The sequence below is a fragment of the Triplophysa rosa genome, linkage group LG11, assembly GCF_024868665.1.
Source record: "Triplophysa rosa linkage group LG11, Trosa_1v2, whole genome shotgun sequence".
Taxonomy (NCBI): Eukaryota; Metazoa; Chordata; class Actinopteri; order Cypriniformes; family Nemacheilidae; genus Triplophysa; species Triplophysa rosa.
Window position 1 is genome coordinate 21655369 of NC_079900.1, and position 25786 is coordinate 21681154.

At 38.3% G+C, this 25786-nt stretch overlaps 2 protein-coding genes across 2 annotated transcripts in view; both read left to right on the forward strand.

Annotated features, from left to right (window-relative positions):
- On the forward strand, window positions 1–10082 carry LOC130561594 (uncharacterized). Its single transcript, XM_057346028.1, has 12 exons — window positions 1–178; window positions 1101–1169; window positions 1285–1377; window positions 1516–1620; window positions 1740–1846; window positions 1953–2018; window positions 2122–2294; window positions 3382–3462; window positions 3599–3704; window positions 3817–3926; window positions 4068–4197; window positions 4284–10082. Exons 2-12 carry the CDS (start codon window positions 1106–1108, stop codon window positions 4389–4391), a joined length of 1143 nt encoding a protein of 380 aa, XP_057202011.1. The 5' UTR covers window positions 1–178; window positions 1101–1105; the 3' UTR covers window positions 4392–10082.
- LOC130561595 (4-galactosyl-N-acetylglucosaminide 3-alpha-L-fucosyltransferase 9-like) overlaps window positions 4393–25786 on the forward strand; it is a 27092-nt gene continuing 5698 nt past the window's right edge. The window contains exon 1 of the mRNA XM_057346029.1: window positions 4393–4415. The gene's annotated coding sequence lies outside the window, so the exon portion shown is untranslated. The remainder of the gene's footprint in view (window positions 4416–25786) is intronic.

Sequence of the window (25786 nt, forward strand, 5' to 3'; positions counted from 1 at the left end):
TCAGAGGAGCAACTCGCTCGACACCGCTTACTGCTTCGCTTCAAAACGAGTGAGAATCAGTGTTTGCTTTAGGATCTTTATAAGATCTCAAAGCACTTCAAAGTTTTTGATCAGCGAGCGATTTCTAGAATCTTCTGGAGCATCTCGCGCACTGCGGACGCGAAAGCATCAGCGTGTGGTGAGTGATAAACATGTTTTTATCTAACGTATGCGTGCTTAAACCAACAAAAACACATACACAAATCTCTTCAAATGTATTCAATGTTATTAATTTCAGTACTGCCACTGTGACATATGCCAACTTCATGGATCCATAACTTTAAAATGCTACAGTAAAAATGTTTGCTTTTTGGCTAGGTGCACACACTCACACACGCGCACGCACAGCGTTATTAATATTTAGATACTGTTGATTATTCTTTTCTACACACAACATCAAAAAAACGACTTTTGCGTCGCGTCGCGACTTTTAAGGTGGAGCGAATAGCGTCAATAAGGAGCTGCGAATAAGAAGCTGGCTTCAGCCTAGTCAATATTTGTGAGATCCACTGCAAGATTAACGTTACCGTGGTAAAAAGGACAATCGTTGTTTGTTTATGTAGCGCGTTAAAAAACAACCGAAGTTGACCAAAGTGCTGCACAAAGTACATAAAAATAACTTAAAACACATAAAACAATAATCAAGCTGTAATAAATCTACAAAGTAAATATGTTTTAAGTGTGACAATAGTGCTATCATTGAAATATCTATTGAATTTGTATTGAATAAATATATTAACAAGATGAAATTAGTTATTCATCTATTATTTTTGTTAATTTCGTGTAATGACTCAAAATGTTAGTGTATGAAGGCAGACAGAGAGTTTGAGAGTTTTGTGTAGTGAAATACAGAGAATAACACTGAATTGTTCACAATATTATCATATGTGTTGTGTTAACATGATATTGACAGTCACAGTTATTAATATCAGGATTATTCTTGTATATTGTGTCACTCCTGATGTCAGTGATGGAAAACTGATATTAAGGAAAAGTGAGGTGGATATGAATCTGTGAGTTAATTATTTATTTGATAATCATTTATTTATTTCATTTTGCAGAGAAAATGATCCAGAACGAATTTAGACGTTTTAGGCCCGTCAGCTCCATTGATGAGCAACTTCATTCTGGTAAAGTTTGACATTTTTATTTATTCATTTTAAAACGTTTTGCTTGAGTGAAAGGAAAAGTACGTACACTTTATTTTTGAAAACTGCATTTAAGATGAAAATATGATTTTTGCAGGTGTTGCTACATTGCGCCCACAACCCCCACCTGAGAGGAGCTCTGTAAGAGATGTTGGGAACATCGTTGACTCTCCTCAGTCTGTCCACACGGGTGAGTTTAATAAAACAACATTAAACCAGCATGACAAAGTGAGGTTTAACATTGTTTATTAAAAAAAAAGGCTTGAAGATGAAGTTAAATACACAAGTTATATAGTAACTGAAATAACATGTAATAAATCTGTTGAAGGACTGCGGTCAAACCCTCCACCTAGGAGAATCCCGTTTAGGTCCGCCACAGTCCCGGATGACACGTGGAACAGATCGTGGGCACAGAGTGTGAAACGGCACACAGGTGAGCTCAGAAAACATTGATCTGCTGTGTTAAATTCCCAATCATTTCAATGAAACAATCCTTGCCTTGTCATAAATGACATCTCTATTAAAACATGACATTAATATGTTGTTTTGTAGGTGTTGTACTGCCCCAACCAAAGAAGCCCAGGATGGCACCACAGAAGATGGCCAGGGTGGTACAACCACATAAGAGTGCATGGGAAAAACCCCATTTACTATATAATGTATTTCATTTATTATTGTTGTTTTTCTTGAAATGCATTTGTATCCCACAAATGATCCTCTTACAAGACGTATCAAACATCTCTTTTTCCTGCTTTGTTTGTACAGAATGGTGAGGAACATCAGAGTTCCCAGCAATACACTGCGGGGATAAGAGAATGCATTCGTAAAGAGGTAAGTGACTGTTGCATATTTTGATCACGTCGAATGATTATGAACATTTGTAACATGTTTGATGTCAGAAGTCTTCTAACTCACCTCTCTATTTCATTGTCAGTTTACAGATCTTCACAAAAAGAGTGTAAGTCAGAGAAACGAAAAAGAAATCGAGGAGAGAAGGAGAAGGAATAGGAAAAACGAGGAAGAAGCGAAGAAGCGGATGGAAACACACATCTACTTAATTTCTTCAATGGAGTCCGTTAGGACTTCAATTCGGACGGCTGAAGTAGAGTAAGACATTTCTCATTATTATAGTTTTATGAAGTCTTTCATTTGTGGATATTGAACGGCACGCATTCATTAGCACGATTATAGCACGGTTATAGAACCGTGCTGAAAATTCCGAGTTGAGAACAGTTTGTTATTGTGCCGTGTCGAACCAGGCTCACGTGGAAACATATCTGTAACCGTTTCAGACTGTGCTTAGAACCGTTCGGCACGATGGTGGAAAAGCGCTCTTAGACATATGAGATGCTTTACCGATTTCAATATATTTAAAGATCGGATAACACACACAGTTTTTGCCAATCTCATATTAATCTTGAGTGCCTATAGAGTAGTATTGCATACGTCGTATCTTCGAAGAGTATTTAATTTGATCACATTTATATCTGTAAGAAAGATACAGCTGTACAATTATTTCCAAAAAAAAAACGAGCTGCTGGAGTTAGGCAGGGGGACGAAACTAAAGCACGAGCACACAATAACATTACGCACCGATTGCCAACAAAACACAGACGTATGACTTAGTTAGGCTTACCGCGTGCGGTTCATGTCCGGCATCTTTTAGCACTGGGACCGCGCCATCTATCAGTTTCAAACGATCTCCAAATCCAGCGTTATGTCCATTGTCTATATAACATCCATCATTGAAATGCCTTGAACAAACAAACTACTGACTTCTCTCACTATGGCAAGAGTAACGAGCTGCAGCTGCAAGGCCACAGCTCAGCCCATCTTGATGCAGGGCAGTCAATCTTGATAAGCAGGTCTTTGTCGCTCGTCGGTTGGGGGGCTATTTCTTTCGCCTTGCCTTGGATGTGCTTTTCTGGGAGAATTGCCCAATAAAAGGAATAGGATCCCTGTTACGACAAAAAACTTTCCGAAACAAGTTTGAGTGCTGGTGGAGTGTATCAAGCACAGAAATACTACGTCATACGTCCAACTCGTTTTTTAAGAAGTTGACCATGTTAAGCATGAGAAGCCGTCAAGAAGTCAGAATGCATGAAATAGCATGTTACTCGATCTCTAAATCGACTGCTTTGCAGTGTCAGCAGGAAATATCATAATTTTCAAACATTCATTTTTTTTGTCACAGGGCTAAGAGTGTGATCTTTGCCATTCGTGGGAAAGAGAAAGACCTCAGGACATTGAAGGGAAAAATAGAAGATATTGAAATGTAGGTAGACACATCACACATCCAGATATAAACAATACTTCTTCTGTTTCCTAGCATTTCATTTGTACAGAAATTGTGCAGCTAACATGTGTTTTACCTTTATTAATATCATCCCTGCTATGTAACCTGATTGCAGTGAACTTAAGACTCTTCAAGAGCACTACACGAAAATCGACGAGTACACAGGTCTTCTGGAACTTGTCCCACCTGAGCTGTGGGAAATGGTCATGAGTAACCTAGAGGTCTGTTTGTTTATTCCTATTTGAAGAAGAAAAAAGCAATGTGCTTGCACGTCTAGTTTCCTACTTGGGGAATGCTTGAACTTTTTTTACGTATATGTTTGTGTATAAACAGGACATCCAGATTAAGACTGAAGGCTATGAACTGCTGCTGGAGACTGATCTGGATTACACCGAGCTCCGTCTTCATGAAGAAAGAGGGGAAATGCTGCTGCTGAAAAGCATGTGAGTTGTTTTTACACTGACACTTCACTGATCTAATGACAGGAACTCTCTCATTGATTTCACAGTAATCTCTTCGTTCTGTGGGAACAGTAACAGTGCTTGCGTGTGTTTCTCAATTGTGTATTGTGTGTTTTTGTCTAGTCGAGAGAAGATGGCCTTTCTAGCTAAGCAGCTGAAGGTCATATCCAGCATGATCATGACCAGGATGGAGATAATGGAGCAGCTGAAGCTGGAGATGCGCATCATCTCCCAACAGGAGGAGGAGGACAAAGTAAGAGCCCAAACTATAGTGCACATGTGCTCTCACAAATCTAAATGCTGAAGACTTCAAAACTTAGTTTTTCTCTCATCTAACAGAAAATGCTGAAAAAGATCAACGGTGAATTAGAGAGCCTTAGAGATTCACTTAAGGCTCTCAAAAAGAGGGACATGGACCTTGTCAAGACCATCACAGGGTCAGGTTAGGTCCTTGTCAAAGCTTCAGGAGAGGTGAGACATTAGGTGTGTTCGACTTTATGCGGCAGGTGGATGACATCAAAGTACCGCGAGAGCAATTCGAAAGCTAACTCCTTCGTATGATGTTTCGAATCGCTGTCGCAATACTTTGATATCATCCGCCTGTCAGTTCTTGGCATGAAAATGAACACGCTTAGTAACTGAATACATGTGCTCTTCTTCTAGTGCTGTGATTGTGTGACTGATGACTGTCAGATGTATATGATTAGTACATCACAGGTGAGTGTGATGGGTGGATGAGTGAGGGAGGACTTAACATGACTGTGAGGTGACTCTGGGTCTTTAAGCAGTGTTGTTTTGGCTAGTTACTATGGCATTTTGGCTGATAAGTAGGGTGTTGTCAGGGTGTTGTAGCTGGTTGCTAGGGTGTTTTGTCTGGTTTCTATGCATTGTTAGGGTTTTTAAGATGTATATTTTGAGTTGATAAGGTGTGCTAGATTGTTACTAGGGTATTTCAGTTGTTATTTTGGTGCTGCTAGTATGTTGTAGCTGGTTACCATGCTGTTTTACCTGGTTGGTAGGCGTTGTTGGGATCTTTAATCTGTTTACTATGTGTTGCTAATGTATACTAACTTGTTACTTGGGTAATTCGACTGGTTATTTGGTGTTTCTAAATTATTTCGTCCAGTTGATATGTTTTTAAATCATTTACTGAGTTGCAAGAGGGGTGCTAGCTAGGGCTGGGCGATGTGACGATGTTATCGTATATCGGCAATGTCTCGCAAATATCCCGATTTCGATTACAACTAGGGCTGCAGCTATCGATTGTTTTAGTAATCGAGTATTCTACTGATTTTCCATCGATTAATCGGGTATTCGGACAATAAGTACTTTTTCTTTATTAAAGAGCAATACTAAATATACAAGAGAAAATAAGACAGGTCTCTTAAAATGAACAACTAATTTGTTTCCTTTTTAGAAAAATGTACTGAAATTGCATACATTAATATCTGTGAAAACTAAACCCATTTAGTACATTCCATTGCCATATTACATTCAAAATGCAATATAGGCCTAATACAAATGTATAAATAAGAAACATTAATAAAAATAGAAAGAATAATTTCAAAGGTAAACAACTAACTTCAGCTTATGCATGAAGCATTTAGTTTATCTAAATTAGTTTTAGTTTCTTTTTTACTATTAAATGGTAATATATTTGTCCACATAAAATACAGAGTTAACCGGACTTTTATATTGGCAGGGCGTCGTAAGACGCTTATTTTTTAGTGTGTTAGCTTCACTCAGTGAAATGTTCTGAAATAAACTCTCAGAGCAACTCTGGAGATGAAGTTCATGTGTTCATGTCCTCATAAAGCGCAGACGCAGACAAATTCATGAGCATCACGCGTGTAGCATGTTAAACTGTGCAGGTCATTAACTGAGACACGCAGAACAGACAGATGGCATGTGTAAATAACAGGATTTGGCATCCACAAGTCCGCATCTAGTTTAATGGACTCAATGCAGCCAGAAAACAAGTTTCACTCGCAAAATAGACTAAAACTAAGTAAAAGAGCAGTTCACCATTTCAATAAGCTATCACTTATTTATCAGCATGAGAAATACGTGTGAGCGTGTGAACAGACTAAAATGCATGTGTCTCACGGTGAATGCGTGAGACTTGAGAGCCCTTTAACATGAATAGAGTTTAGCGGGCTGTGCGTTAGTAATAACGGTCCGTGGGGAAACGCAGCGCTCCGTGTGTACTGTAGTTAAATGGATTAAACACAGCTTCGAGGCAACAAAAATTGCCTCTATGATTTTTTGTATTCGAATTACTCGAGTTATTCGAGGAATCGTTTCAGCCCTAATTACAACATACAGATCTTAGACAATAATCGATAATAATGGAAAATATGCGTTATAACATTATCATGCGATGTAAGTTTTAGCGTGAACGTTAATGTTCATATGCCCAGGCAGTCAGTAACAGTGACAGAATTTTGGAATCGCTGTTTTGTTCGGTCAGTTGAATGTGCGGCTGTTTTATGCCAGTCGCTGCACAGATAGACCAAGAAAAAGACGAGCTGCATTGGCAAAGCAAAACCTCAAGCTCGCGGGTCTGTACCGGCAACATTTTTCTACTGCATAAAAGCTGTGTTTTATCTATAAGCTTTACCTGAAGAAAGAAGTCACTGCAACACTAGTTTGTGTGCATTGCGTGCCTGCGTGTTTGTTTGGCACTTGGCGGGTCCGGAACGAATTCCCTCCCGGTCCGTATCCGCAGATTTATCGTCTGTGCAACATTGCATGAAGTCAAACACACCCGATATTATCGGACATTGCGATGATTTTAAAGTCGATTATTGATTTTATTTTTTTTACGCATCACCCAGCCCTAGTGCTAGCTTCTTAAAAGGGTATTTTTGCTGGTTAGGTCTTGTTCCTGGTTACTAGGGTGTTTCATCTGGTTGCTATGAGTGCTATTAGTTGAGATTTTTAATCGGTTTGCTTTGTGTTGGTAAGGTGTAGGAACTTGTTACTAGGGTATTTCGGCTGGTTATTAGGTGTTGTTAGGTATGGGTGGGAAAAAAATCAGTCTTCTAGTGATTTAAAATCGATTCACAAATTTGAAAAAATCGATTTTAAATGTTATAAGTAAAGATAATAACGTGATGTCATCTGAACAAAAAAGACGGAAGTCAAGTGCAGCACCCGGTCCAGTTAGAGAGTGCACACCTCACGCGGAGATACAGCGGAGCAAACCATTCAGTCCCGTTGTACTAAACTTCAATATAAACGAAATACATTTCAGGGTGGTCTTTCTCTGCATCTACTCTGTGCAGTGAGCGGCAGGGAGAAACAGTGCGTTCAAGTCACCATACCGCAGCTGAATTGAGTGCAATATAGCGTTTCCCAAAACCTGTCACTGTTTAGACTTAAGAACATGATCATACTTCTGTAAATATGCACAGTTTGTTAGCCAGCTCACAGGCGCTGCGTGAGACATATATGGAGTTTATTCAGACCCAAAACTTGTGCACATGAAAACCACACCCAAACGCGCGCGTGTGATTTAAGCGTGCAGAACAGTTCCATGGGCGTAAACACACCCTCGCGAGTATGGCAAGCCGATGGTGTCATAATTACGCCATAGATTAAAGGCGTTTTTATCCGAACGCCATTTTTGACAGCAATTTAAGCAGTATTTGCACAGCAAAATACGACGTCACGATTCCAAACGCCGTAAAAAACGTGCGAAAAGTCGTCCATAACGGTGTTCTAAGGCGCTTGAAAAGCGCTGCCTTTTGCGCCGCTGTCTTGCCATATGACGGTGTAAAAAACGGCATTTTGGTTGCACAGAGAGCGCGCGTTATTTACAGCGTTTTGTCTGTTGTATAATGAGCCCCTCCCGCTGATTTCCGCAGCCAGTAAATTTGAACTGTTCTCACCCAATCACTGATGAACTGAGCCAGACCAGAACAATTTACCACTGATCATTTTACAGGATTTTATTATGTGCGCAGTGTTACCTTTGCTAACATTAAACAAATCATCGCTTGCTTTCCGAAGAAGCGACTTCTGTTTGAAAATGTAAAGTTACACAACGTGGTCAGCAATTGTATAAAGGCCAACCAATCCCATTGTAATGTATCCTGTTTATTACATATAGCGCGTATTGCCTAGGTGAAAAGCAAAAAAGCAATCAGTTGAAATATTGTATTGGCTAATTTCCAACACCAGAAATTATTAAACAGTAAACTGCATTCCCTTTAAGCAGAGGCTGAGCACTGTGAGTGGTAGTCTGCTAGTTAGCGTGATTGACTCTCAATCGCTGACGGCATCAAACGTAGGTTCAAGGCCCGCTCGAACCACCAGCCATTTTTTACGTTGTTGGTCTTGTTCTGTTTATCATTATCGCTGGGTAGTTTTTATATTTATATTTCAGTACTTAATGCGTTGTCAGTATGAAAAGAAAGTCTGGAATGAGAGATCTTTTTTATAAACCGTATCTGCACTTAATTTTTGCCGCTGAACTCACACATCAGTGGGCTTTCGTGCTATAAACAGGACGAACGAACAGTAATGGATTTTACATTTACGCATTTAGCAGACACTTTTATCCAAAGCGACTTACAGGGGCCTTTTAGTCTATGCATGTCTCTTATCAGTAGCCCATGTGATTTTAGTTTCCTTATTACAAAAAATGATTGACTATATGGAGACGCAATAATGTTGCGCAATGATTGTAATGTAACAAGCATGAACTTATTAACTATTATTCAGCACATAGAAATAAGTGCGGGATTCAGGCCCGGCAACCCACTTATGCAGCCTAGCCTGGTGAGAACATGGCAAAATGAGTTGGGATGCGGGCATGCTACTTACAAGCTACAGGCAAAACAATTTTAAAAAGTTGGTATGCACAAACGTGGTGGTTAAGCCTACTGATCCCATTGCTCCGAATAGTAGGCCTAATTAAACGTAATTACATACACCGTAAAAAAAATCCTGTTAAAACAGATAAGAAAATTACCAGTACATTTTCCTTTATTTTACGGACATTTCCGTTAATGCTAAAATGTAATTTAATTCAGTGCAAAATGTAAAACACAGGTGAAACGACTGTAAAAAATGAATACGGAAAATTCCTTCATATTAATACAGTATATTGTGCCCTGTTTTTACTGATTTTTTTTAGTGTATGCTATGTTTATGATGCACCTGCTGATGAGAACGATTCTGCATGACGCATTTAAAAAAATAATAGACTTTTAAAAAACATAATTAAAAAGCATATCATACATGTTAACGCACAGCTTTATTGTAGGCTAAATAAAGTGCATTCATTATTACTGCAAAAAAAAACGGCGTTCGGATATAAACGCGTTTAATCTATGGCGTAATTGTGACACCATCGGCTTGCCATACGCGAGAGTGCATTTCTGCTCGCGTGCAAAAACTCTGTCCGCGAGCAGAGGCTTTGACAAGCATGCGCTCTCTTTGCTCTCACAACTGCTCAACACTTTCTCGCTAGTCGAGTTGACTTGAGACTTTGGAGGCGGGACAATGGCAGATGTCTCTGCTCATTTGATTGGTCACTTTTAACATGCACTCACCTACATAGTCACCTTCAGATTACCTGTTTTACTACCGAATTATTAGTGTATTACCTTGCCTTAGCTATTTGTTACTATTTTAACAAGTGACATTTTGATTTCTTACATCTGTCAACAAAAATTATGCTATAATTAAACTTACATGTCATGTATGACCTACAGTATGTAAAAAAATACTATAATAATATAATTAAATGTCTCCTGTAGTCATTTAATTTGAGTTGTCTAATAAAATTTGTAATGCTTACTGGCATAACCCGTTTTAATATTTTCAAAACAAATAAAGCAAAACAAATAAATTGTTTAAATTCAATTTTAGAGCGTACATCATATTGTAATTTATAATAACTTGTGCTTTGAGTTATACTGTTGTAGCCATTTATTAATTCTCATTTTATAACAATTTCATGAAAATTATTAACAATACAAAAGCAATTATGAATACACGTACCAAACTATTTATTTTTAACTTCCTGTCAGGATGCCAAATATGTAGATCCATTGTAACCCTGTCATGGTTCTGCCCCACCTTGTCTTGCTTCTCTTGACCTAGTGGCAGAACCATGATAGAACCTCTTGTTTTATGTGGAGAGTTAAGGAGGGGCTTCTGTCATGGTTCTGCCCCACCTTGTCTTGCTTCTCTTGACCTAGTGGCAGAACCATGATAGAACCTCTTGTTTTATGTGGAGAGTGACGTTTTGTCCCTGTTGGTCTTCCACTCTCCGGTGTGGCGTCTCTGTTCCCGCCCTTTCGTCTCCTCGTTATTGTTTGTTAATTAGTTCATGTCCTGCACCTGTCCCCTCTTGATTTATCTCTTTTATAATGCCCTTGTGTCTTCTGTCTCGTGCTGGTTCATTGTTCTGTTGCGTTGTGTTTGTGTCATGTGGGTGAATTACTGTTCTGTAGTTAGTTTAGTTTATTGTGGTTATGTCAAGTGTTGTTATTATTTCTAGTCTAGTTAGTCCCTGTCCTTGTTGCTATGTTTTGTTATGTTCCCCCACGTGGGTCTTTGTTTTGTATTTTTTAGTTATAATTAAAGTCTGTCTTGTTAACCCCTTACCCGCTGTCTGCACTTGGGTCCTCTGTCCTTGTCCTCACCACCCACGTTCATGACAAACCCAAGTTTAAAAACGGAAAAAACTATCGTGTTTTGCCAAATGATGATGTCTGTACAACGGGTAAGATACAGGTCGGAGACTGTAGGTGAGTGTATGTTAAAAGTGACCAATCAAAGGATCGGAGAAGTCTGCCATTGTCGCGCCTCCAAAGTCTCAGAAGTAAACTCGATGAGCAAGCAAGTGTTGAGCAGTTGCGAGAGAATTGCATGTGCGCGCTCGTCAAAGCCTCTGCTCACGGACTACGTTTTTGCATGCGGAGCAGAAATGCGCTCTCGCAAGGATACTGTTATGCACACTCGTGGAGCATAAATGCGCTCTCGCGAGGGTGTTTACGCTCGTGGAACTGTGTCGTGGCTGGTTACTAGGGTGTTTCATCTAGTTGTTAAGGGTTAGATGTAACTTTTCGTTTTCCTGATGAACTGATTATAGGGATGGGCATTTTTATCATATTTCATTTTGAGCACTGGACAGGTTTGAAAAATGAGTACTGGATTAATTTTGGCGGGGTGTGTCTTTAATGGAAAGATTTTAATTACAACCAGGGCTCCAGACTGCGCCTAAAACGGTCACATTTGCGACCTAAAAATATTAATTTGCAAGTGATATTTTTGCATAGTGGCGACCGTGCACATTTACTTGTTTTAAAGTGCTTCCAACGACAGCGCCACGCTTTTTAAAAAATGCCAGGCTAGCGAGAGAGATAGAGAGAGAGCTGTGCAGGTCTCAGGGAAGGTGCACTTCCCGACCTCAAGAGGTGTTTTAGTGGCAGACGCGACCGACTCCCATGCCGGACCGACGCTCGATTCGTATGACGTTATTTTAATGACAAATGTCACCAGCGCATTATTACAAGGCGAGAGCGCATTCATGTAATACGAGTGCGCGAATCTCTCCGCTCTCACGCAGATTTCCTTTGCGCATGCGCAAAACTGGACGCGCGCTCAATTATACGCTGCTCTCTTATGAATGTTCTTTGCTGTCGCTCAGTGAGTGTGTGCGCACTCAAAATGCGTGCCGTGTGTTCACGCATCCTTTGATACTCTTGTTCTCGAGAGTTCCTCTTGTGTTTTCTGGGATTATTGGCTGTCAAAAGTAGTCAACCTATCCGGTATAGGCTTCCACGGCAGGCCAATGAAAATGCAACCTCTCACATGGCATCTTATTGGTTGAACGTGACACAAGATGGATCCATCACGTTCTCAAGTAACAATGTTAATATATTTGATGCAACATTATTAATCAAATGTATATTAGAAATGAACGGGGCGTTAGGATGCTTTGTAGGCTACATATAAACATCCTAGTCAGTTTAACTACCGTGTTATTCAGACAAAACAGGCCAACACCCTCAAGTTCATGTGGTCCTCATGCATGTCGTACACTAAACATAGTATTGTCAAAATAGTACTAAATTGATTACCGAACAATTTAGATTGGTGTCTTAAGTTAGCTTTATTCTAAAATAATATTTACTACAAGTAACGGTACATATCAAAACAATAATAGCAGTGGAGTATGATCCTCCCAATATGGCAGCGCAACATAGGGCATGACGTCAGCTTCACTCTTTAATTATCATGGTGACGATTTTAGATTATTTTAGCATTTTATTTTCAAATATAGTAACAGATTTGGAACGCATTTGGAATATCATATAATATTCTATACCTATTTGGTTATGCATTTAATGCATTTGCAGACAGACACTGTAAGTGTTCTGCATTCAGTGTTCCAGAAGTTCAGGGCATAAAACTGTTTTTCAATTTACAATATACTATTTTACAAGAATTACACATTAACATGACATTTTTGTAGAAAAGAACACAAAAAAACAACTCTTTTCATCAAGCATTTTTAACAATTAGGCCTACTGTAGTTAAGGGGCACCTGCTTTCTGTTGTAATGTTACATTTCTTGTTTTGTAGTGAAAAAAAAATCACTAACAATTTTTTTTTAACAGGAGTAAATGTTATGCGTGCCAGGGACATCCCTGCATTTTTAGTCGCCGCTACAACAATGCGCTCTGCACCGTTCCCCCTTCCGTCTGTTTGAATCTTAAGACGACTTGCCTCAAAACACTCACTTGTGATTGACTGAATGTTAGTTCACTCAAATCTGTGTAACAAACCAGATAAAACGGGCGAGAATGTTGGCGGAGGTGTTTCGAAAAAGTGCAGGGGATGGAACCATTTTGATCTGAAAGTTGGGCATTCCCGCACATGGTGCCACGCCTATTTAGCGCAGATGCGTGACTTTAGTCTTAAGAAACAAGTGCTTATGTACATTTATTAAAAAAAATTATATTGCTGGTTTATTTGGTGCCCCTAAAGTCTTGGTGCCCCTGGGCACTCGCCCAATTGCCCATATGGTTAATCCGCCGCTGGGTGGATCCATCTTGCGTCATTGAGTACGTCGAGTCACTTTCAACCAATAAGATGCCATGTGACAGGTCGCATGCCTATACCGGATAGGTTGACTACTTTTGACAGCCTATAATCTCAGAAAAAACAGGAGGAACTCTCGAGAGCAAGAGTTTCAAAGGATGCATGAATGCACGGCAGGTATTTTGAGTGCGCACACACTCACTGAGCGACAGAAAAGAACATTCATAAGAGAGCAGCATGTAATTGAAAGCGCGCGTCCAGTTTTGTGCATGAGCAAAGGAAATGTACATGAGAGCGGAGAGATTCGCGCACTCGTATTACATGAATGCGCTCTCGCCCTGTAATAATGCGCTCGCGACATTTGTCATTAAAATAACGCCATAGGTTCGAGGTCCCCTAGTAGCAGGAGCAGTGCGAGACACAAGCAGTTTCTCGCACGCTCAGCCCCAGCGCATTGCTCTCCGTTTATTCCACACTCTGCGTACCAATGCTCGATGAGGCATCACCGGAATAAGCGCTCGCAGATCTCCGCAGTAAACTCTGTGGAATTCTGTGGATTTTAGCGCTTGTTATTGACAAGTAGACTCACACAACGTGAGCGTGTTAGTATTATGTGCTGTTTGCTCAGTGAACGTATTTGTTATAAAACACCGCTGTATCATTTCAAATCCCTTCACAACAAGAATGAACAACAAGGGGGAATTCTCTTGTTAAGTTGTATTTTAAGTTATCTTTACGTTGTGTTGTGAACATGCGGAAAAGTGTCATTATTACAAACTAAAATCAACATAATGAAGTAACAAGCCCTTTCGTAATAATAAACTAAAATATATAGCCTACTTTTTCTTACAGTATAATATATAAATATGGTCTTGACGTGCACCTTTTCTATTGGTTCAAATTAATTCAGAGGAATTTGGTCTGGTGAATTTAGAGTTGAATCAGTCTTAGCAATAATCAATAACACTTCTCTGCCTCTTTTAATGAGCAGAACTCAGCTGTCATCTGCCTTTAAATGCATAGACAGGCAGCATTTGAAGACTATTTGGACACATTTACACACATTTATATTTGTGTACAAATGTAAACACATTTCAAACTATTCTGTGGAATTCTGCAGATTTTTCCCAACTTTTAGGGTGGAATTAACTAGGGCTGTGCAAAATATCGATACATGTAACTATCGCAATATTTTTTTTTCAATAGTGTATCGATAGTGATACCTCTACTATCGATCTGTTTTTTTAAATCAAGTCATATACATACGGCCAACAGTAAGTGGAAGCGAGCATGGCGAAAAATATAAGAAAGCTTGGAGCTCTCAGAGCTGATGTGTGGGTGTTCTTTGGTTTTCAAAATAAGTAATGGAGCAATGAGTTATATAAAATAATGCTGTTTGTAGGCTTCGCAAGTCATTACACAAGTCACTTGGCTACTGCAGTGCATTAGACAAAAAGTTTATTAAGAAAAGTAACAATGACATTTTGTGCTTTCACGGATATGACACCGGCGCTTTACAGCACGGATGAACCAGAGGTTTTATACTGCCCATGTTCAGTGTTTTAACTGTAATGCACCACAACAGCCAAGTGACTTGCGTGAGCCACCTTATTCCCCTGTGCTACCCACTTGAGGGGTGCAATCCACAGTTTGAGAACCCAAACCTCTGATCTAAAGGTCCATGCATCGCACATCATGGCCACTCTGCAGAGGTAAGGGATGTTTTTACACTTATCCTTACAGAAAACCCCAAGTGGTGCACAGCATGTTGTATTTCCAGCTCTACTTTTTACATTTTTACATTTACATTTATGCATTTGGCAGATGCTTTTATCCAAAGCGACTTACAGTGCATTTAGTCTATACATGTCTTTTTTTATCAGTGTGTGTGTTCCCTGGGATCGAACCCACAGCCTTGCGTTGTTAGCGCAATGTAGCACTTTAAACATTTTCTATTTAAAGTATTGTAATATATCTCAAATGTGTATCGTATCGAAATACATAGCAATATATTGTATCGTGACCCATCTATCGTGATATGTATCGTATTGGGAGGCACTTGCCAATACACAGCCCTAGAATTAACAAAAAGGTCCTGTATGTTCCGTATGACCCTGCTTATGAGGGAAAACAACTTGAAAGAAAAACTTTATGAGCAAAACCTATGAGAGGGAAGATTTACACACAACAGGATAACAAAGTATTTTTTTAAAAAAATGTAAGTTCATGTTTTATGGCTCTTGAACAAATAATTTGGCGCCTGCTTTTTTCCCCTATGGGAGCGAATGGCTCCTTAACTGATATTTTTTTTGTTGATAAATCTATGACAAGATTGAGTAAATAATTAAATCAACACTGTTAGATTATAAAAAATTCACCATCAGTGTTTTTAAAAAAAAAAAACAGTAAACATTTTAAAAGAAATATCAGCATGATGTAAAGTGTCATCTTCTCTGCCCTGTCATCTTTGTCTGTCAGTGTCTCTTATGCTCGTCTGATTTGTCTGTCTGATAGTAGTGGTCTCACCTGGCGTTTTGTGTTCAAATATAACTCTGCATTTGTACTTGTGTGGAGCAGAGCAAGCGTTTTCAATCCGTTCCGATAGAAGTGAGCAGAGGAATGCTTGTTCTGTTGTGCGTGTATCGGAGGCCAGCTAGTGTAAAGCTGTGCAGTGTGTAAACTTCACTCCCCGACCAACAGAGATGCTCTAGCGACAGATCTGGCTGTAGGCTATAGGGATGCCACAATACTCAATATAATATCGAACCGTTCGGTACGACCTCCACGGTTCAATATGTGTAAGTGAATTGCGGTTTTCCGGTTTTGCGTTTAAATTATTTCTGTGCGCTCAATCACACTCAGAACTGGCTCTGTCCGTGTTTGTCTGTATCTAATAGCGAGTGGTGGTCAAGCGGTGAAGCGAGGCAGCCTGCAACACGAGAAGCAATGTGCTGTTGAGAGACGCGGGCTGGCTTTATTGTATGCCCATTGTACTAAAGTGATAATCTCGAAATTCGGCACATCGAGAATGTATTCTTACACTGCATACGAAAGCAGCACGTTCGCGTTGCTCTCACCAAGCACATGCAGAAAGAGCGTCTACAGCGCCATGCCAGAGTCCGTTTAATGAAAGTCATGTCACTCGACGGCCTTTCGGACAGCTATTTACGTCATAGCATTGCATTTCTTCCAATTTATTGCAATCGCAGTTGCGCACCTTGTTAATATATTATCATTGGCCTTTCCCATTGAGCGCTAGTGTTTGCAGTGTTACACGCACCGCACGTTTACTTTCATTACAGCAATCGCAAGTTTTGCATTACGTTATTTTAAATACTCTGATGTGCAAAACCTCTTTAATATGCTTATTTAACTGGCAGTAAACCAAAAACTGCTGTGAGCCAGGAATTTTTACATGTTGATTTTTACTTCACTAAAAATCACTGGGTCACTGGTGTTTTTTTGGTGATGTAACAGAAGACAGAAGCATCCGGATTAATTCTTCACTTGTCCGGACGTTGTGAAGGTGTTTTTCTTCATCATGGAGAGGATAATGTCATCATCCACCACTTTGATCTCATATGGACGCCTAGGATTGTTTTGTTACTGAGCTCAGCGGTGTGTTTTTTCCCCCCCAGAATGTCCCAAATTGTTGATTTGGCCGCTCTTAATGTTCCTGGCATCTTTTTGACGGATGTGTAGTGTTTTTAAAATCTAACTATGGTCTGTTTCACTTGCATGGCGATCTCCCTGAACCCCATGATGTGGGTTCACAGCAACAGCTTCCAAATGCAAACACCACATGTAGAATCAACTCCAGACCTTTAACATGCTTCATTTATGACAAAATTATTTAAGGAAACGCCCATACATGTGAATAAAACAGCTTTTTATTCAACTGTCCCATTACTTTTGGTCCCTTGAAAAAGGGGGAGCTTCATATTAAAGAGCTGTAATTCCTAAATCCTTCAGCTAATCTGGATGTGAATACACTCTAAATAAAGCTGAGAGTGTGCACTTTAAGACAATATCCATTATAAAACTGTAACTCGAAAACATATTGATACACAGCTAAAATAACAAAAAATGTGCCTCTGTCCAAATATGTATGGCCCTAACTGTATATTACATTTGTGTAAAAGTAGAAAGAAACCTCTCCTTTAATGTGCCAAGCCATCAGAACCGAACCGAAAACCGTGGGTGAAAAACCTAGGTTCATATTGAACCGTGGGTGAGCTGTATTGTTGCATCCCTAGTAGGCTATACAATTAACTTATTGTGTTGCTTTGACACAAAATCCATACATTTAACACAAATTAAAAATAATTAAACTTCTTTAACACACAAACTCAAACAAGACCAAAACAAAATATTTTTACTGACAAATTTGCAAACGCTTTCATACATGTAAAGTGAGGGACAGAGCATTACCGTAAGATGAACCCTTTGTGAGGGACCCCTTTCCTAAAATACATATACATCTATCATTTTTTATGTGTAAAGAAACGTTTACATTTTATTAGACAAATAGTGAATGTGATATTACAGTATAAAGACAACATATTGTTTCCAAACTTGCAAATAGTTGGCTGCACTTGTTGGAGGGATATATCCCCGATGAGACATTTCCAATTCAAATGCATTTGTACTGTAATAACTTTCACTTCGATTGTGAGAAAAAGGAAATATTCACTAGAAATATACACATATAAACAATTCTGCAAACAGCAAAAAAGCAGATAAACACTTAACCTTCTCGGGGTCCCTTGACCCCAGTTTGAAAACCCCTGTCATAAACCACAGGCTATCATACAGAGAGGCTGGTGAATGATATGATTGACTAAATGTTCTGTTATTAGAGAACACGTGTTTGTGTTGTCATAGCAGTTGTAAAAAAAAAACTGTTAAACAAAGACAAACTCATTTACATTTAGGGCTGTGTGATTTGGGGAAAATATCTAATTGCGATATTTTTGACAGACATTGCGATTGCGAATTGATTTGCGATTTTAACTTTTCTGATTCAAGCTTCAGCTCAATATTGTTGTGTGGAGCACAGTATGGGTATAGTTACCCTGCTGAAAGAAAACAACAACAAAAACATTACAGAAATTCTAATTGTTTCCATTAAAACCATTACAAAATTCATTTTTGTAGTGTGTTTTGGGCATTATTCAAATAGGACTTACTGTTGTTCAATTGGTTCCCAACTTCCAGATTACATCACACCAATAGAATCCAAATACCAGTGTACACTATTATAGTTTCCATTAAAACAAATACAACTCCCATTGTAACCCTTGAATCCATAACATTTTCTGTTGTGTTAGTGAATTATTAAAATAGTTCATAGGTTACATAGGCTGATTTATTATTTTTAAGTATGTGGGATTTTTTAAAACAAGTAGAAAATGTGCTGAATGTTTAATTTCATCCAAGTGAAATGAGCAAAACAGTTAGATAGAATTTGCATTTGTTTGAAACGCGGAGCTAGGCGTGAGTTGACACTGTGTGCGCGCGTGCGTCAAGCCTCGTCCATATTGCCAGATGCCCGTGTGGAGCCGGACTCACTTACTATAAACGTCATTACGAAACAGGCTGTGTGTGCGCATCAAGTTTAAACGGCTCGTCCGCGAGACGCGCAACGCGGGGCAGAGACACGCGAGTATGACACAGGCTGTGTGTGCGGTCTTCTGAATTGGACGGTTCTTTAGTATTTATTTGCCTAATAAGATCGATCTGACTCTGCAGGTGCCATAATAACACACACACTCTCTCCTGCCTTCTGTTTGTTTGTTTTTTTAATGACGGACGTTTACACAGTTGGCTAGGGCAGTGCTGATTAGGCATAACGGAGGTGCGCTCACTCAGTTGGTTAGCAAGAATGCCACTCAAAGCGGGTTTGGAACAGACGCGTTTCCTATTTTTCACATCGCTTCCACATCGCAGCCTCTTGCGATTAGCAAATCGCAATGTCTCACATCACGATTGCGATTCGATTTCGATTAATCGTTCAGCCCTACTTACATTACAGTTTTTTACGATGCTATGGCAATTTTTTCAATTCTCCTAAAAATGTTCCTAAACTCTTAGCACAGCAACACACCTAAAACACAGAATTGGCAAAACTGTTAATTTCATGCTCAAAATCACACATTATAAACTAAACTCCAACACTCATTTTAAAACTACAAAACTACACTAACACAATACACTGTATCGTCACACTAACATGTGTTACTCTACTAACAGGAACATTTAGTCAATCATAGCACAATGTTATAAAAAACACAAAGGAAGAAACTGCATTATTTTATGTGTCAGGTCTGCCCTTATACAATATCCTACCTGTTGGTTTATATTTATAAATAAATGCCACTGTGTCCCAGCTGAGATTTGTCTGTATTCGTTCACCAGCCTCTCTGATGTTCACCAGCCTCTCTGATAGCCTGTGGTTTATGACAGGGGTTTTCTAACTGGAGTCCGGGGACCCCCAGGTGTTTATCTGCTTTTTTGCTACATGCATAGTTTTCAGAATTGTTTATATTTGTATATTTCTAGTGAATATTTCCTTTTCACATTCAAAGTGAAAGTTATTACAGTACAAATGCATTTGAATTGGAAATGTCTCTTCGGGGTTATATACTGTACCTCCAACAAGTGCAGCCAACTATTTGTAAGTTTGGAAACAATATGTTGTCTTTATACTATAATATCACATTCACTATTTATCCAATAAAATGTAAACGTTTCTTTACACATAAAAACTAGGGCTGTGACGGTGGCAGTTTTTACCACCACGGTGGTAATAGACAAATCGACCGCGGTGGTTGAGAAATGTATATTATTTATATAAATAATATTTATATTATTATATTTGCGTGTAGCAACCACATGACGAGTGGAAGAGAAACATAGACCTTATTTAAATACTTGAAATTGTTAAACACTTGAAATTGAAATATGATATCTGAAATAAATGAGGATGAAACATCCGTCAATGTTTAATGCGCAAATCCATCAGTGAAACGGCACACTACAGCATATAAAACATTGAAATAAACATCAGTAAATAATGAAAACTTAAATGATATAAGAAAGCTAAATACTAAATAAAAAAGCTCTTGCTGCAGTAACTTCAGTCAGTGGCGATTAACCCTTACAGTCCTTAACAATTCCATTTGAAACAAACTGTTTAAACCTACATTGGCTTTCCTATTCAGATTGCCATAAAAACTTTACTTTTTCCGACTCGTTGATGTGAAACTTACTTGTTGACATTGTCCAGATTAAAATGTGTACAGCTGCACTAAATGCGCGTTCAGAAGATGTGCACAAGAGCGCAAATCTCCGCAACCGCGGCAAAACCTGCGCGCGCTCTGACACTAAGAAAGCGGGTCATAGCCAGTTTTGAGTTTACGTATCTGTTCATTTCACAACAAGATCCATTGCAAAACCCGCAGAATAACCTGGGTTTTGCCGTGCAGGCCCGCGCGGGCTCGAACGCACCAACGGAAACGTATGCCAATAATTTCTGTTAATGTAAAATCTTTTAAATAAAACCATCCACAACTGTAAGGCTACAACTAGCAATCATTATCGCAACTCTCATATTTATTACACCTATATTTGTCAGAGTGACGTGCACTACCGCCCGTGGCAGTTCGCCACCGTCATGGCACTTTACCACCGCGGTGGTGCGGTTGTCACGGCCACCGTCACAGCCCTAATAAAAACTGATAAATGCATATTCACTTTAGGAAGGGGGTCCCTCACAAAAGGTTCATCTTACGGTAATGTTCTGTCCTTCACTTTACATGTTTATGACAGAAGGCGTAAATATAGACTACGGCTCTGATTTATATATTTGCATAACTTCAATTTGGGATAAAATACAGATGATATACAGTATTTGTGTTGTAATTCACAATATGAACAGCTGTTCACTTTGACTTTAGCCTGTATGTTAGGTTTAGAATGTGATGTTATCTGTTCTGACAAACAGTGTGAAAGCATTTGTAAATTTTTCAGTAAAATATTTTGTTTTGGTCTTGAGTTTGTGTGTTAAAGAAGTAAAAGCATTTTGAATTTGTTAATTTGTTGAATTTGTTTGAATTTTGTGTCCAAGAAATATGTTAATTGTATAGCCTACACATCCAGATGATGTGATAACCGTGTTAAGAGTTTAGGAAAATTGTTAAAAGTATTGGAAAACTTCTCATAGCAATTGTAAAATATTGTAATGTTGTTGTATATTCATGAAAATATGAACCACAATCTCAAACATTTTTTGAAGTAAAGGGGAAAACCCAAATATCCTTTATTTGTTGTGTTATAATGTGGGTGTATGCTGGGAGTTTTGTACTCCTATAGCATTTTGATGTGAAACCTTTGATTATCACCATTCCTCCTCAGTGCTAAACATCCGTAATTTACCTGTAATATGAATACAATTTTAAAATGGTTATTGATACAGTGATACTGTCATATTCAAGGATGATGTTGTGTTTAAATTGGCATTAATTCGTAACTATGAATGACGAAACTTCTATTCTAGTCAACTGTGTTGATCAAACAATGGGCTTTACCAGTAAACAATTTTATCAAACCTTCAAAGAAACCTAACAATTCAAGTTTTGTTTTGTGTTATTTTTACATTGAATGTTTGGTTTTGTACTAAAACATTTCAATTATTGAATGATTAAATAATACCAATGAGCCATAAACTCATCACACAGCCTTCAGTGTGCCTTCTATTCCCGGGGTTGGGGGTGGGTTGCTTTAGCCAAAATGAACAAATTGGATAAAAAAACAGAAACAATGATTTTTACTTAGATCAATAGAAAATTGCACTTTAAATAAATGTCATGGTCTTTTTCAGTGTACAGTATGGTAGCATTGCATTTTATTTTCAACCACTATTTCTAAAAATCTCACAGAGACCTTAAGTTCACAGAGACCTAATCCCCTTGAGAGGATTCCTAATCCAAAATACAAATAGCCAAAGTATTCATAACTGCGATTCTGCCTGTGTAAACCCAGCTAAAAGTCATTTTTGGTAATTTACTGTTTTCTACATAAAAATCATCATACATAATGTAAAAGACATTCTGTGAAAATATAACCTTGCTATGTTTAGTATTGACTGAGTAAGGCTATGTCAAAGATTGAAATCATATAGTGAAACTTTTGCCTGGTTTTCCACAAGCATGATTAATAACAGCTTATACCCATGTCAGCAATTTTATATTCATCATGTAAATATGCATTTCTCTATCATAGAAGAACTATTCAGACAAAATATTCAATCTAATTGAATGATACTATTACTAAAAACCCTGCAAAAAAAACAAACAAAGACAATACCTATACACACCCTCTCTCGTTTTGACAAAACATCAATGAAACACCATTGTCATGCAGTGTAATGGATATACAGTATGTATATGTCAAGAAAATGAAACCAAAAAAACATATTCTGACCTGTAGTAAACAGGATTTTAGGCGTATCAGAGGGCCACAGAGTTGCCTACATGGTCAGTTTACTGATCTGATAGTCAGACACAGGTTCACAAACCTGTTTAATCATGCAAAAGATGTGTACAAAGCGCCCTCCAGTGGCACAGAAGATATTGTGATAGTATAGACAAGAGAATGGATTCAAATCCTGCATGCTTATGTCTCACAGTCAGTTAATAACTGAAGGTGAATTCGACAAAAGAACACGTTTCACCAACCATCTACCAACAACTTTCTCAAGAAACAAAAATTAAGGTTTTATTGCCTTGATTATTATAAAACATGGTAAATCTAAAACATGCTGATCTCTTGAAAATAAAGTGCAGGAAAATACTCTTCCTAGTCATGCCGTTGAAGAACTGTTTTGTTTCCCCAAAGAACTGTTCTGTCAAAGGTTCGTATAACCTAAGGACCTTTTTACAATACAAAAAAAAACTCTTTGTGAAACTTTGTGTGTGTTAAAGGTTCTTTATGGGTCCATTCAACTAAAACCTCCAAAAGTATGTAAGACACCCTTAAATTATTACTGAACTAAGAATTTTGTGAGAAAGAATGGGTAAAGTTTGTGGGTAAAGAAGTGGGCTCTGTCACTGTGGCGCTACCATAGACTATAAAACATGGACGTAGTGTCCGTGACGTCACCCGTAGGTTTCTGAGGAGCTTTTTTGAAGCCTAAAGTGGTCAGAGCCGGTCATAGCCATCACTCCCGGATAATCAAAAATAGGCGGAACGTGGTTGGAGCTGAGGTGCCTGGTTGCTGACACCACTTGTCACTCAAGTGGCCACGCCCTTAATTATGCAGAATTTTAATTATGCAGAATCTTAATATAAGTTAAACGGATGAGTTGTCATCACAGTTGTCATGAATGGCAGAATTAGCTATATAGACCAAAATCATTTTTTGTACCAGGCTGCTGTAAAGCTGGGCATTTTAACATGGGGCTCAATGAGACTGCTCTCTTTTGGAGCCAGTCGATGAATTGCAGTTTAAGTCCGTGTTGACTTCACGAGAGAGATCGGAAGGTTGAAGCTTGGGGCGCTACTGATCTAAAGGGTGCCCACACTTTTTCATCTGCTATACTGTTAATGGTGAAATAAGCTAAAATTGATCCCGCATACCCCTCAGAAAATGTGCAGTTGCGCCCCTGATCATGTGATCAAGGACCCTTTACCCGCCGGCCTTGAGAATTGAACCAGCAACCTTCTGGTCTCGAGTCCGACTCGAAAAACCATTAGGCCACAACTGCCCACACAATTAATGCATGCTCAGTGCCCCCGGTCCCGTATGGCATAACATTACAACACATTACCAAAGGTACATTTGTATTCATTTATATTCATATTTGTTTGTATATTGATTGTATTAAATAAGCAGTTTGTTGAATGGTCGTGTAATGGTTCTTAGTATAACCAAAAGTATGTTTTAATAATAAAAAGCATTCAGCATGTGACTATTATTGAGCTGCTACATTGTAAATGAAAACTCAAGTCTAACAACTGTAACAGTCCCTGGTGCAGGTTCATTATGAATACAGTAAGTATATTAAAAGCAGTATTTAAGACATTCATCTTTCTTCTTGCTTGATTATTGTGATTACGACAGTGATGTATGATTGAGATGTCTGCATAAACGTTGGCTATTGTGGTGTCATAGTCAAGGAAGAACAAAATTACAGACTGTTGCCAAGAGAGAGAGAGAGAGAGAGAGAGAGAGAAAAAAGACCACAAGCTATCAGCAGACACTCTTTATAAAGCAAATGATTTGCCACTACATCATAAATTTGGAGAGGGCAATGTTCAAGTGGAAAGGAGGTGTTGAATGTGTTTAGGAAGAATTGTCAACACGGCAGCAGTATCGTGGTTTAGAATAACTCATGAGTCCACAGAACAAGCTTTTGGATAAAGACGTCTGTTTTGTTACAGTACATTTTTGCATTTCATGGATTCATTTATTTAACTTTGACGCATACAGCATGCAATAAGCGTATTATTTAGTTCGTGTAACGTATGTGGTGATGTCTAGCATCTAGATTATATCGGACAAAATAACAAATCATGAGACCTTAACTCAAAACAAATTTTTGATGTTGACTTGCCTAGTATGTGATACTTTTGTGTTCCTGAACATTGTTAATTCAACACCCAAACAGCTAACATCTTATCTTGTGTTTGCAAACTAAACATATAATGGTAAATCTATTTGTCTGTCCTATTGCTCGATTGTGATTGTGATTGTGAGAGTGAAGTACAGTATGATTGAGGTGATTTTCACACACGGACAGCAGCTTGCACCATTAAAAACTGTTTTAAATATGATGTTTGTTAAATGTAATCATTTCAGATATTTTCCTTAATGGTTTGTGTATCGCAGTAAGAAAATGTGTTTTAATGTATAATGGATTTAACTATTCCACAAACATGTGCTATCACAGAATATAACCTGCATCTCACCATGCAATTCTGCATGCAGTATATTATTGTTGGAGATGACAGTTAAATATACAAAAAAAAAACCTGAAACCCTAGTTTTGTATCTGAATTTATTTTGATTGCAGCAAGGGTTAAACATGTTATCTCTTACAGTATATCTGAACTACTTTTTTATATTGCTAGTTAAATATACATTTGGTTTAAAGAGTAACCTCTTCTGTTACCTGTCTGCTGACTCATAACATCTTAATGATGCCAGTGTAAATGGTTACGCAGAAAGTACACAGCTCTATGCACCTTATAAATTCTGAATGTTTTGCAAAAGCTAGTGAGCAGCCTACATAAGCAACATTTTAAGTGTTGGAATTGTTGGGACTTTATATTTTTATCCATTTAGTTTATTTGGATGTTTAGTATATTTCACAGTTTTGAATTATTGCAAAGTAGCTTTACATGCACCTAGAAAGATTCCGAACAGTTTTGAAAAGAAAATATGTAGAGAATAGTATTCAAATACATAGTATTATTATTATTATACAATGAACTTTGGCAAAACTAAAGCAATTAAGTGCTGTTCATGTTAAATTAGGAATCTAGTCTAGTTAGAAAAGAAACCAGTCCTCTTCCTCATCTGTGCAACACTATTGCTCCTCATTATTGTATTAGGTTTATTTACTGTTTGTAAAAGCCTGACATGGAAATTCTGTCATGAATTACTCAACCTCAAGTTATTCCAAACCTATATGAAGTTCTTTGTTCTGATAAACACAAAGGAAGATATTTGGAAAAATGTTAGCAGCTGAGATTTCTGTGACACCTTTGACTACCAT

Coding starts and splice junctions, on each gene's coding strand:
- LOC130561594 (XM_057346028.1), top strand. CDS start 1,106: ATGATCCAGAACGAATTTAGACGTTTTAGGCCCGTCAGCTCCATTGAT. Junction 3,927..4,067: donor ATGCTGCTGCTGAAAAGCAT/GTGAGTTGTTTT, acceptor GTTTTTGTCTAG/TCGAGAGAAGATGGCCTTTC. Junction 4,198..4,283: donor AACAGGAGGAGGAGGACAAA/GTAAGAGCCCAA, acceptor CTCATCTAACAG/AAAATGCTGAAAAAGATCAA.